Here is a 14412-nt window from a genome sequence, read left to right as displayed (position 1 = left end):
AAAAATTCAGAAAAAAGTGTTTAAAACATGCACCAATGCCAGCTTCTACCTCAACGTAAAAAAAAAACAATTGGAAGCTAATTGTCTGGCAATGCTGCTCTGTCTTATTGTATTTTAAGGAAAAGTTGTGACAGTATTGCTGGTGGTGATCGCTTACAGAGCTACTGACCCTAGCAGGACTGAGGAACAACAAGTTTGAATACACCGATCCTGGAAGTGTGACAAAGAGAGGGGATTATGGATTATGTGGATTCTGCTCTGAAGAATGTTGATGCGGTAAAGTTGTATTTTATCTAAATTTGCAATCCGGTGATGCTAAAACTGGTGAAAAAAGACATGGACCATACATCGATTTACAAAACTGAACATGAGGTTCTTAGTTTAACATTCCGATCAGACAGTATGAAGCCCACTGCCACGTCAAGGCAAACCTCTCAGTTGGTCACTAACTTTATATAGCCTTAAAAGTGCAATGCCATGCACCAACCACCGCCTCAGCGGCACTGCACCAGTGCCATGACATGGCAGTGGGCTTCATACAATCTGATCAGAATGTTAAATTAAGAAGCTCATGTCCAGTTTTGTAAATATTTGCCTAGTGGCATTAGATCATAGGATTTTTGGATATGTGGTCCATGTCTTTTTTCTACGGTTCAGAATAGAAATCCATTTAATTATACTATTAAAACGGACCACATTACAGCCGAGGTTAAACAAATATCGTCAGATTTTCATCCAGAAAACTCAGAAAATTTTCATACATATTGTCATCCATATTCCAGCCATGTGCCTTATGTGTGTCCATATTTTACATCTGTGTGACATCACCAGTTTCAAATGTGCATGATCAAATACGGTTAGGTTAATAATGGCAAAGTATTTGTAAAAATCAAATGCTATATGGATGATCCATGTGGGATCCAATTTATTTTTTCGTGCACCCATAAACTTGTATGGCTGGAGATAGTACACGTGGAAATTTTTTCTTTTTTTACAAAGTCACCTGCGTCATCTGTATAATAAATAATGTGTCTGTATAATACACTCGTCTTGATGAGTCCTACAGCAGATCTTCCCCCAGAAACTGATGTCTTTAAGGGCAGCATAATATTATGATAGGTCTGCTGGGCTATTGCTCTGCTTTTGTAGTTACAACCAAGAGAGAATACTGTGGCCCTACAGCTATGGGTCTACAGTGTTTCCCCTAATCTGAGCCATCTGAAAAGGAAACAGGTGAAACAGTCTACTAATGAGCTTAATAATCCCAATTACAGCTATACCTCTCCACAGAGTCTGGTGTTCTTTATGTCTATTATTTCCAGAGCCTGACCCTCCCCACATACTGTATCGCTCTGGAATGATTGACATGTGCTATGACAAAAGTGTAATTTTTTTGTTTTTTGTTTTTTTTCTTTTTTACAATTGTCAAGCATGACTATCATAATAATACTGTATACTGCTTTTCTTACTCCCTGATTCAGAGCCACTGGACATCTGCCTATATACTAGAGATGCAAACTTCTTCATAAGTATACATTGTTGATTTCCTTATGAAGAAGTTTGAAACTTCGAAACGCCTTGACTAATAAACAGCATTCCTGCATATTGTTATCCTCTTCCATTCTGTTATACCGGCAATGCAGATTAACCCTTACGTTCCTTTTACCTTTTCCGAGCTGTGGGTCTCCAGCAGCCTTGAGCTTTTCAGTGGTTGTGGATACATAACCTTACCAGGTGAATACCATAGCTTTTGGTCACCCCACTGTGTCTCGGATAAGACCCTATTTGCTCTTTTTTGTTGTGCCAGATTTTTCCAAATTATATCCTAGAGATGAGCAGATCTGACAAGATTTTAATTCGCCAAGTCCACCAGATTTTACCAGGAAATTAGACTCATAATAAATTTATTCTCCCCAAATTGAATGTCCCTTATTATACTGTGCGGTCTGGAAAGACTCCAGAGCATTATACATGTAGGATTTACAAAAATAAAAGACAACCAATACTCACCTTACTGCCCATCTCCATTACTCACTGTCCCCCATACAGCCCTTAGAACCTTTTCTTACCACTGCTGTGCTCTGAAACCTTGGGACTATGCCTATGTCCTGCCATCATGATGTCATTTAAACCTTATGACGTAGAGATGTCCTGAGTCTGAAGTCAGGAGCTTAGCGTGAAGAGGTCCTGAGAATCAGTGACTGATGGCATTAAAAGAGTTATTGAGGATTTACAGAGGAGAAAGAGCAGCAGAGGGGGCTGGGAAATGAGCAGTGAAGTGAATATTACTTTTTTAACCTTTTCCCAACCCTCTACGATTTAAGAAAATCTTCCTGAATTTGCGTGGAGCAAATTGCAAAAAATCCTCAACTTTGTGGGAACAGTTTGAGTAAGGCCCTTTTTTTGTTCCAGGACGACTGTGCCCCAGTGCACAAAGCAAGGTCTATATAGGCATGGTTGGGTGAGTTTGGTGTGCAAGACCTTGACTGGCCTGTACAGAGCTCTGGCCTCAACCCCATTGAACACTTTAGGAATGAAGAAGACTAGAGACTGTGAGCCAGGTCCTCATATCCAACATCAGTGACCTCACAAATGCTCTTTTGGATTAATGGGCACAATTTTTTACAAGCACTCCAAAATTTTGTAGAAAGCCTTCCCAGAAGAACAGAAGGACCTGTTCCATTTTAAATACCGGTACTATGGATTTAGAATGAGAGGTCATAAAAGTTCCTGTATTTAGGTCCTGTATATGTGTAGATGTCACAATACTTTTATCAATATAGTGTAGGTAGAAAGAAACAATAAATGTGGTTATATTTCAAATTAAAAATAGTATAAGCAATAGTATAGGTCATGGTGCGGAATTCACTGCAGTGCCTGCCAAGAGCAATCAGTCTTGATAAAATTCACTATTGTATAACTGATAATTATCTTGTATGGGTATTTTTGAAGCATGCCAAATGCAGTCAGACTTGCTTAATCTATGCTTCGTTTATCCAGATGCCAGGCTGTATGCAAGTTTTAAAGGGTGACCAGCCTTCCAGAAACATTGTATGTTATCTAGTTAGACTAATACTGTTAAAATCAGGATGAAAACTGGGTCTACACAGCTCAGCATACTCCGCGGTTGGTGTTCCAGCCACTCTCGCTGTCTAAAGCATTGAGCTGTGCTTGTTCATGCATTTTCATATTGTTCATCTGAATACAAATTATGGACAAGACAACTCAGATCACATTAAACATTGGGGATGTCGGAGAACTGAACAAGGCTTTAATGTTTTTGCTTCAAATACTATTAAGGGGCTTTCAGCATCAGGGATGAGATTTCTAATGCATTCATATGAAACTTTACCCTAGTTCCTGTCAAGTGCATACATTGACTGATTTTACAGATTTTAAGTATCTGTCATTTCCTGTGTCTTCAGTGCTGTCTTGTTATCTTTTTTTTTTTTAGTTTCATGATCAAAACTAGGGGCTATGAAATATATGTTGTATGTCTTTGCAATTTTCATTTTTTTTTTTTACATTTTTTATCTACAATACTTTCCGTAGACTTAAACCTTTACGGGCCAAGCCACTTCTTTGTTTTTGCTCTTTTGTTTTATCTTCCTCTCCTTCCAGAGAGCCATAACGTTTTTTTAATCTTTCTGTCGACACAGCCACTGTAGGTCTTGTTTTTTTTTTTGTTTTAGAATGAGTTGAATGAAATCATTCACTTTACCAGAAAAATTTAAATTGAAAAACACGAAAAAAAAATCCTCATGGGAGGAAATTGTCAAAAATTAATATGTATGTTAAAAATGACAAGAATACATGATTCTCCAGTTTAATATGAATATGATGGAAATAAATTTGCATTGATATTTTTTACACCCCTTAAATAAAAAAAAATTGGTAGTTTGCAAAAAAAATAATTTTTTGTTTATGTCACAGTTTTAAAAAACCCGTAACTTCTTTATTTATTCTGTCAAATGAGCTTTGCGGTTTATTTTTTGTCTCGTGAGCTGATAGTCTTAGTTATATCAATTTCTTTTACTTACGGGATATGATCGCTTTTAATGCATCTTTTAAGAACATGTAGGGATCAAAATAACATTATCTGGACCTGACTTTTATGCTTGCGTCAATACCAAAAATTATTTTGTGAAAATCTATCTTGTTTTTTTTACTTTATATTTAGGGAACGTGAATCCTTTGATCACTTGTTCTATACATTGCAATTCCACCTTTTGTTGGGCTTCACAGGAATGCCAAGATTGCAGCCATGGGGGCATTTAGTGGGCTGCCATCGTATGCTATTCACACCCCAAAAATGCCACCCGGGTGACCAATGGGAGCCAATGCAATTGCTTCTTTATGTGCCACTGTAAGTGATTGACAATGGCAACCAAAATGGTTAAACAGTAGTGATCATAGCTATTGCCGTTCACTGTTGTTACGGGCAGCCAGCAGCTATCACGTGTATAGCGAACTCAGTTTCTGAGCCCCTGTACACATATGAACCCCAGGGTGGAGGTACAGGTGCCAATGGGTTAATTAAACCCATTATGTACAAACAGAGGCATTCAGATTTTTTTGAAACCACAGTAATGTCCAGCTGCCTTTAGGAATTTAAATCATGAAAGCATAAAGCTCATGCTAAAGCTATTTTTCTCCGACACTAGCCATTGTAGTCAAGCAAATGACCATCCAAGTATTACAGATGGAGCAAAGTTTATTTTGACAAATTATATCCCACCTTGATAACTTGTCACAAATGGTTTTCTCACTTAAAGAACATTTGTCACCCTGCAAAAAGTGGCCAGTTTTTGTCTTATTTTATCCCCACTGTTCAGTTTTTTGTTTTTTTTTTGCTTTTTTTCATATACGGCTCCAAAGATGTGGGCCTTTTCACTCAGTGACGATTTTTATGCTCTTTTTAAGGGGGTGTTAATCAAAGGGTAATTATGCAGGGCAGCCTAAAGTAACATCAAAAGAGAAACTAGTAGACCGCTTTGGTACAAATCTTAATAATTAACACTAAATGAAAAGGCCTATATTTCTCAACTGTTTATTGCCTAAAAATAAAAATAAAAACTGGAATGCTTGGGAGCAGTTGGAATAAAAGTAGACAAAAAGTTTAACCAGGACTTGTCACTTGCCATATACATTTGTAATATATTTACCTGGTATAAATGCTGTCTTCTCAATCTGGCATTGTTACCACACATCCTCGTTCCTGAGATATGACCCCCTCTTCTCTACATTTGTACTGTAAATATATGTATTATATATATATATATATATATATATATATATATATATATATATATATATATATATATATTTTTTTTTTTTTTTTTTAGCTAACTGGGCATGGTTTAGGGAGGCAAATGTGTAAATGAAAAGTAACATCTGATTCAGGAGAATAGTTGCATTTACACCAGTGAAAAAATGTACATATTTATGGCAAGTACCATTAGATTAACCCTTTAGCAACCAGAGGTATTTCGGTTTTTGCGTTTTCGTTTTTTGCTCCCCTTCTTCCCAGAGCCATAAGTTTTTTAATTTTTTGTAAATGTGACCATGTGAGGGCTTGTTTTTTGCAGGACAAGTTGTACTTTTGAAGACACCTTAGGTTTTAACATATTATGTACTGGAAACTAAGGAAATAATTCCAAGTGTGGTGAAATTGCAAAAAAAAGTGCAATTCCACAGTTCTTGTTTTTTTTTTTTTACCATGTTCACTAAATGCTAAAACTGACCTGCCATTATGATTCTCCAGGACATTATGAGTTCACAGACACCAAACATATGTAGTTTTTTTTTACTTAAGTGGTGAAAAAAATTCCAAAGTTTGTTGAAAAAAAAAAAATGCATTCTATTCCGATACCAGTAGCGTCTCCATTTTTCGTGATCTCGGGTTAGGTGAAGGCTTATTTTTTGCGCGCCGAGCTGACATTTTTATTAATAACATATTGGTGTAGATATGATCTTTTGATCGCCCGTTATTGCATTTTAATGCAGTGTTGCGGCGACCAAAAAAACGTAATTCTGGTATTTTGACTTTTTTTCTCATTATACCATTTAGCGATCAGGTTATCTCTTTCTTATATTGATAGATCGGGCGATTCTGAATGCGGCGATACCAAATATGTGTATATTTGATTTTTTTATTGTTTTATTTTGAATGGAGTGAAAGGGTGTGATTTGAACTTTTATATATATATATATTTTTTAATATGTTTAATAGCATTTTTGTTTTGCATGCTTCAATAGTCTAGAAGCTACACTACTTCGATCGCCTCTGCTACACACAGGTAATGATGAGATCGCCTGTGTGTAGCAGAAATTCTCACTTGCTATAAGCGCCGACAGTTGGGCGGAGCTCATAGCAATCTGGCAATTGACAACCATACAGGTCTGCTTCAGACCTCTGGTTGTCATGCCGACCCATTGGTGACCCGCGATCATGTGACAGGGTTACCAATGGGCAGGATTTATGACGCGCTTCCGGTAAATGTCAGAGATTGACAGCACCATTTAACCAGTTAACAGCAGCGGGTGCATCGCGATTCCACCCGCGGTTGTTGCAGGCACATGTCAGCTGTATAGATCAGCTGACATGTGCCCAGAAAGTGGTGGGCTTAGTGCCACAGGGAGTCCGATGTTGGCGTACTATTATGTCCAACGTCGGAAAGCTCGGCTTCAGCAAAATGGCCGCCGCGATCTCCATCTGTGCACGCGCGGCATCCCACGGCCATTTTCCTGAAGCCCCGGGAAGCAGAACACTCCATCTACACACGCGCGGCCTCAGGAAGATGGCCGCCGCCACAGAAAAGCCGGTGAATAGCGCAGATCGCGCTCTTTGTCTGCCGCTGCGCAGTGCATTTGGCAGTTGCGCATGCGCAAAACACTACGCCAACGCAAGAGGTGGGGGAGAAACAGCCATTTCACCACGCCCTTTTGACCAGACCAGCGTGATTGACAGGCGAAAACGGTGACTTTGGTAAAGTATTTCGGCAGCATAGGTGGGGAATCAGGGGACAAAAAATACACTATTGTAAAGCACAGCTCAGGCCCTATTTAACGGTATTTTTATCTCATACTGAAAAAACGGGGTGACAGGTTCCCTTTAAGATAGCTTAACATTTCGGCAGTCATTGACCATTGTCAACTTTAGGTGCTGTGATATCCTAGTTCTGTGTAAAGGTAAAGGGTTTTTTTTGGTGTTGACATAGATCAAGTCATCTTCTTTCTTTCTGAAGAGGCTATATACATAGGCTATATGCATATGTAAATTCCCGGAAGAGCATTGCATGGCCTATAAGTCTCCTTACGCTGGCTTGGCAGTCATTTAGAACTGTTCTCCCTTAGACGACTAGTCAGAAGCCTCTCAGATCTCCTGCTTTGCACGGAGGAGGGGTAAAGACCCCAAAACATGTGTCTGCAAATGGAGATCCTGGTTTGGCTTCTTTCCCTAAGACGTGGCAAGGCTAGTTAAAGGGTCGATATTGAAAATTTAGGATTGCATCATCCAATAGTTGGCTCTAAAGGATCAAGTCCTCATCCTTCTGAAGAGGCTATTTGTAAGGGAAACATTGGTACATAAAGTTAACATGGATTAGAACCTGTATCAGTTAAGGTACCTTCACACTAAACGACTTTGCAACGATAACGATAGCGATCCGTGACGTTGCAGCGTCCTGGATAGCGATATCGTTGTGTTTGACACGCAGCAGCGATCAGGATCCTGCTGTGATATCGCTGGTTGTTGCTGAAAGTCCAGAACTTTATTTGGTCGTCAGATCGGCGTGTATCGTCGTGTTTGACAGCAAAAGCAACGAAGCCTGCAATGTTTTACAACGGTAACCAGGGTAAACATCGGGTTACTAAGTGCAGGGCCGCGCTTAGTAACCCGATGTTTACCCTGGTTACCATTGTAAATGTAAAAAAAAAAACAGTACATACTCACCTTCTGATGTCCGTCAGGTCCCTGGCCGTCTGCTTCCCGCACTGACTGTGAGCGCCGGCCGTAAAGCACAGCACAGCAGTGACGTCACCGCTGTGCTCTGCTTTTACTTTACGGCCGGCCGGAGCTCACAGTCAGTGCGGGAAGCAGACGGCCAGGGACCTGACGGACATCAGAAGGTGAGTATGTACTGTTTTTTTTTTACATTTACAATGGTAACCAGGGTAAACATCGGGTTACTAAGCGCGGCCCTGCGCTTAGTAACCCGATGTTTACCCTGGTTACCCGGGGACTTCGGCATCGTTGGTCGCTGGAGAGCTGTCTGTGTGACAGCTCTCCAGCGACCACACAGCGACGCTGCAGCGATCGGCATCGTTGTCGATATCGCTGCAGCGTCGCTTAATGTGACGGTACCTTTAGTGGCACTTCTTTCGGGATTACAGAAGGGATTTAAAGACATCCATGGGAGATAATTTTGACAGTGACTGTCTATGTAAGACTATCCTTTTACACCTATTCCTTATTTCCCTGGCTACGCCATCTTAAATTATTTCTAGTTATAAATTTAAAACAATCTTGATCTCAAAATTAGTACCCAGAGATAATTATAATTTCAAATAGTAGTGATTGCAACACATTGATCCTTGACTAGCACTACATAGTGCCCAAAATGGTATTTTCATTCAGCTATGCTTAGCAAAAAAAAATCATGACCACAACTTCACTACAGAGAAGGGTACATTTTTTGAAAGTATCAATACATAATTGGTCCATATACAGTATACTCAAGACAGTTGAAATTCTGCATGGAACTGAGATGTCTATCGAGGAGGGATAGAGGATAAAAAGGTCCAGATGGAACAAATCATAGCACCACCAAACATAGCTGTGTTTATTTAATAAAAAGTGAGTCATCCTGATCTTGGTATTCCATACATCGGGATATTGCAATTTATATTGAAATTAATTTTAAGCTCTAACATTGAAAATAGAGCTGATTAATTTTTTGCTTAATATAATTTCAAAAGTTCATTACTAAATTCTTTGCTTCTGGGCCTCAGCATAATGTACTTTGAGTTGGAAATGTGGTTTCTAAAAGTTCTCTAGCCTTTAAAGCATCCCAAACAAGAAGAATTGCAACCAGTGACCATTAAAATGAGAATGTATTGGTCTTGGGAAGAACTGGAAACTCAAGCTCTCTCTCTCTCAATTTTAACATTCCCCATTCGAAAATGTTTCTCATATCACATTCACAAAGCATTCAGTAGGTTTAACAAAGGACAAGTATTTATACAGTACAAGTCTTTATGTTAAAGGGAACCTGTCACCTGAATTTGGCGGGACCTTTTTTCGGTCCGATGGGCGGTGTTTTCAGGTGTTTTATTCACCCCTTCCTTTCTCGCTGGCTCCACGCTGGCCGCAATATTGGCTTGAAGTTGATTCGCTGTCCTCCGTAGAACACACCTGCGCAAGGCAATTTTGCCTTGTGCACGCGCAGTATGCTTTGCCCAACTGCGGGCAAAGGCGAAAAGCATTAGTGCGCATGCGCACGCGCACTATGTCCTGGAACACAGCGAAATACTTCCGGGACATAGTGCTCCGGCGCATGTGCACTAATGCTTTTCAGCTTTGCCCGCAGTTGGGCAAAGCATACTGCGCGTGCGTAAGGCAAGATTGCCTTGCGCAGGCGTGTTCTACGGAGGACAGCGAATCAACTTCAAGCTGATATTGCGGCCAGCGTGCAGCCAGCGGGAAAGGAAGGGGTGAATAAAACACCCGAAAACACCGACCATCGGACCGAAAAAAGGTCCCGCCAAATTCAGATGACAGGTTCCCTTTAACTTACTGGCACACGAATATTACTTGTGGCTTGGTGATCAACCATCTTGTTGTTATGTTATATGGCTTGTTTTAAGCATCCAATGTTAAAATGTAATTGCATTTTGCGCTATTCTATGCTATAGTTATGTGAAGAGGACAGTATGGCATATTATAACAAATTACAATATTTCATGTCGTTCAGTGTCGTCAATGGTCATTAGCATCCAAGTAGTGCATAATTCAGCAAGGCAATAAGAAAAAATTTAGAATTTACAATAATAAAAACTCACATTTTTTATTTGATTTATTTTTCAGTCCACGAATGAGGTTGTCCTTCATTGTATTTTCAACTCAGGCGACAACAATTATGCCACTAACGGGAGACAGGTATGTTTCTGGTTGTTTATGTTATTTAAGTGGAACTATAATCAAAATCTAATCAATTACTGTTTTGTCTTGAATTTTCAAATTTTGCCTATGATTCATAAACACTTTATATTATATGTACACACTTATCTAGGTTCTGTCATCACAGTCAAGCTCTATCTGAAATACCAAGAATCCCGGCAAAATGTTACTTTTGTCGAGGACAATATGGTCACTGCTTTGTCTCTCCATAAGAGACATGGATGATGATGTTCTTGTTACTAGCTTAAAGTAACACTCTGTGATTACTCCTCTACTATATAAAATTCTGCTAGTATTATCTTATTTAGGTGTCACTTTACATCTGAAATATAATAGTATATGTCTCTTCATTTCGATCATGTGATCACATGGTAATCCCCTGAGAATTATATACCGTAACTTTTCCTGGAGAATAACGATATTGTATCTTACAGTGATCAGGATCTTTAGAAGGCCGTAGATCTGGGGATTTATTCTGACGGAATATAGGCTGAACTGGATGGACAAGTGACTTTTTTCGGCCTTGCTAACTATGCTACTATGTTTCTGTTCTGTGAAATAGTTTACCATCTCAGTACCACTGAAGTTCTCCCCATGGGGAATAGAACCTCGTATCAAAGATAAGGATGATGATTGCACAGTGCCACTCAGTTATAATGTAGGAAATCACAGTTCAGCTGTACTTAGTGTATATTTAAAATCTGTTTACTTAGGAAACTATAGCGGAAATGATTATCAAATTTTATTCAAAGCAGATAGAAATGGTACAATTAATAGCAGAGAATATAGGAATAGCGTACAGAGTAAAAGCTAAAAATTTAAGAGAACCTGTCACCATTTTTTTTCAATGTAACCTACGGCCACCACCTTTCATCCCCATGTGACAGCATTCTATAATGCTGCGCATGACTCCAATTCACCCTGCAAGGTTAAAAAAAAAAAAAAGACTTTTAAACTCACCTATGAGGTGGTCCGGTCTGATGGGCATCACAGGTCTTGTCTGGTGCCTCCTCTCTTCTTGTGATGCCGTTCTCCTTCTGTGCTTTGTACTCGTTCCACGTCATCCACACAGTGTTCCTCTTTTCGCTTCTGTGCAGGCACACTTCTCTGCCCTGGTGGGTGTAGATCAAAGTGCTGCTGTGCGCAATGCACCAGGAGAAGTCAAAAGAGCTCTGGCTCAAAACAAATCCATTAATAGAGTACCGAAACCACAGACGGTATGAGACTATAGCAACTGTTTTACAGCAGCAAGAAACCCAGCAACATATTTTGTGTGGTCTACACAGAGGTCAGATTCAGAGAAAAAGAATGAATGCCAGTTTTTGCCTGTTTTCTCTACACCAATGTTATATATAGAGTAGTTAAGAGAGAAGATGTCATTGGCTCATCTGGTTGGATGGATTCTTTAGGCCATTGTCAGGGTGTACAACACAGACTTAAGGCGATTGCTCAGCAGGTAGGACTTGCCATACTGCACATGGATCAGCGAGAACCAGGATAGCAGAATATGCTGGACAGCAAGCAAACAAGCAGATAACTAAAACCAGAGGATACAGAGCCAGCAGTGTAATTATATACAGGAAGTGTAGAGGCATAGAAAGTCCAGGACTTGCAGCAATCAAAAGATTAATAACAGAGTTGCATGCTTTTAGTAGACTGATGGTCAATGGCTGATATGTATGCAATCAGCAAATGAGTTGTTAATCGCAGGCAATAGTTGTAAACATGCAAAGAAGATAGTTGTTGGCAGAAAATAAATTACACACTCTTACAGCAGTATAATAGTGTGAACAGCGCCAGTATTAGCAGAGAAGAGTTCATTATGCTTACAGCAAATGAATGGTTAAGTGCAGATCTTAGTCAGAAGGTCAATGCAATGTGATTTTAACAACATGTTTTTAATTATATTGTATATGCCATGATCAATAATGCATTGTTCAAAGTGCGTTGGTGTTGGCAATGTCATAATTAAAGATTTAGCTTTTACTGGAAGTTCTTGGATGCTATCAATTCTATCAAAACTAGAGTGGCCGAGGCCGGGTACTACAGATCCGCCGCCAATTTTTTTTAAAAGGGGTGGATCCACCTTATTTGTCCAAGGCTACTTTAGAACTGGTTGGACTGCTGTGTATTGACCACATCCAAGAACTTCCGGCTAGCGCCCATAACAGCTGATTGTTGGGGTGCTGAGCATCGCACCCCCACCGATCAGATATTGATTGCCTATTCTAAGCTTAGGCAATCAATAAAGAAGTAGTGGCCAACCTCTCTAAGAGCGCATTGTTCAAAATGGATTGGTGTTTTTGTTTGCATTGATTCATCTTCTGTTATCATATTAAACCTGGGAGTCCTTTGCCAACCATGTGGAAGTGCCGTCCTAGATTATACCGTCATTGTAAATTAAAATAGTGTTTGATACAGTAGAATGCTCGGGTCGATTTGACTGAGAACTATTAGGGTAAGTTCACACTGGGCGTTTTTGCTGCATTTTTTAATGCTAATTTTAAGCTGCTTTTTACAGTACCAGCAAAGCCTATGAGATCTCAGAAATCTCATGCACACACATTTTTTTTTTTGTCATCAGGATTTTGTGCTTTGCAGCGTTTTTTTTTACATAGAGCATGTCACTTCTTTCACTGTTTTTTCAGTGTTTTTGCAGCATTTTTCACCCATTGACTTGAATGGATGGTGAAAAAACACTGCAAACACGCAGGTTGACTCTTTTGCAGCGTATTTGCTGCAGAAAAGTCAAGGAGAGCTGGATGTGACCTCACACTCGGCTCTGCTTCTTCTAGATGACAGGCTGCATAATGCGTCCATACAGCCTGTCATCCAGCAGAGCGGACCCGAACCCCGTTCACTTGAATGGGGGGGTCCGACATTACAGTGTTTGACACGCTGTCATATGCATGACAGCACGGCAGGCACTGCTTCTAATCTGCGGTGAAAACATCCCCACCGGTCAGAGAGCTGCAGTTCCCACGCTGTCAGAAGACAGTGGAAGCGCTCAGCTGTGATCGGAGGTATAGAGTTTACCTCTCGTCACTGGTGTCAGCTGATGGGACTGCAGCTCCCATCATTCGACACCTGCTGCTGCTAATAACAGTGAGAGCAGGAGCGGCGGATGGGAGTATTCATCAGCTGCTCCTGTGCTGTAAATAAATAGTGATAAAAAAAAACTGTGTAAGTTCCCCCCTATTTTTGATAACAAGCCAGATAAAACTCAAAGCTGGGGACTGCAACCCTCAGCTGTCAGCTTCAGCAAGGCTGGTTATCAAGAATAGAGGGGTCCCCTCACCGTATTTTTTAATTATTTAAATAAATAATTTTTAAAAAACGGCGTGGGGTCTCTCCCATTTTTGACATCCAGCCTTGCTAAAGCAGACAGCTGGGGGCTGATATTCTCAGGCTGATAAGGGGCCATGGATATTGTTCCCCCCAGCCTAAAAATAACAGCCCGTAGCTGCCCAGAAAAGGCACATCTATTAGATAGTTGAAGGGGTTGATGTCACCTTTGTATTGTCTAGTGACATCAAGCAATGATGTTAGTAATGGAGAGGCGTCAATAAGACATCCCCATGCCTAACCCCATAGTCACATTGTAAGAAAACACAAGATACCCAGAAAAAAGTTATTTAATTGAAATATGACAGACTCCTTTAATAATCTCAATTAATCCATACTTACGACCTTGCCTAATTCCACCAAAGCCCTCGTTCTCCTGTAATAAACCAAAAATAAAAAACAACAATATCCCTCACCTCTCTGTCGTTCTGTCCGTGTCTGGGGGATAATTAGTTTTCAACCTGGACGGTGCCAAAATGCGACCGTCCAGGCTGAGAACCACTGATAAATGAGCTGGCGGTGACGTCACTGAGGCTCTGTACCGAGCCAGGCCCAACTGCGGTGACCTCGGTGAGATCCCCGCTAGCACCGTGAGAAAGTCACACGATGCAGAGGTAAGTTCTCCGGGAGAATTTCACTGCTATTTACGAAAATTTCGCCGGAGCCCACGCCATTTTTTTCTGAAATATAATCTTTTATTAATTAAATACTTGTACTGCAAGCTGCACACACACTGTACTAATTGTATTTGTCACAGACATCTGTATATCTACCTATTCTATATGTATTTACTGTATGTAATCCATCTCTTCTATCCTGTTGGCTCTTGCTGTGATTTTACAGTACACGGCAGATGAATTGCCGGCTTTTCTTCTATGTATGTATGT

At 40.1% G+C, this 14412-nt stretch overlaps 1 protein-coding gene across 1 annotated transcript in view; it reads left to right on the top strand.

Moving 5' to 3' along the window:
- The window catches only part of ANTXR2 (ANTXR cell adhesion molecule 2), a 280690-nt gene that overhangs the window by 28402 nt on the left and 237876 nt on the right, over window positions 1-14412 (top strand). Inside the window, exon 4 of the mRNA XM_077274548.1 lies at window positions 10088-10159. Coding sequence (XP_077130663.1) covers window positions 10088-10159 — 72 coding nt within the window. The remainder of the gene's footprint in view (window positions 1-10087; window positions 10160-14412) is intronic.

Source organism: Ranitomeya variabilis, chromosome 1 (genome assembly GCF_051348905.1).
Source record: "Ranitomeya variabilis isolate aRanVar5 chromosome 1, aRanVar5.hap1, whole genome shotgun sequence".
Lineage (NCBI taxonomy): Eukaryota > Metazoa > Chordata > Amphibia > Anura > Dendrobatidae > Ranitomeya > Ranitomeya variabilis.
This window is presented reverse-complemented; position numbering and strand designations above follow the sequence as displayed.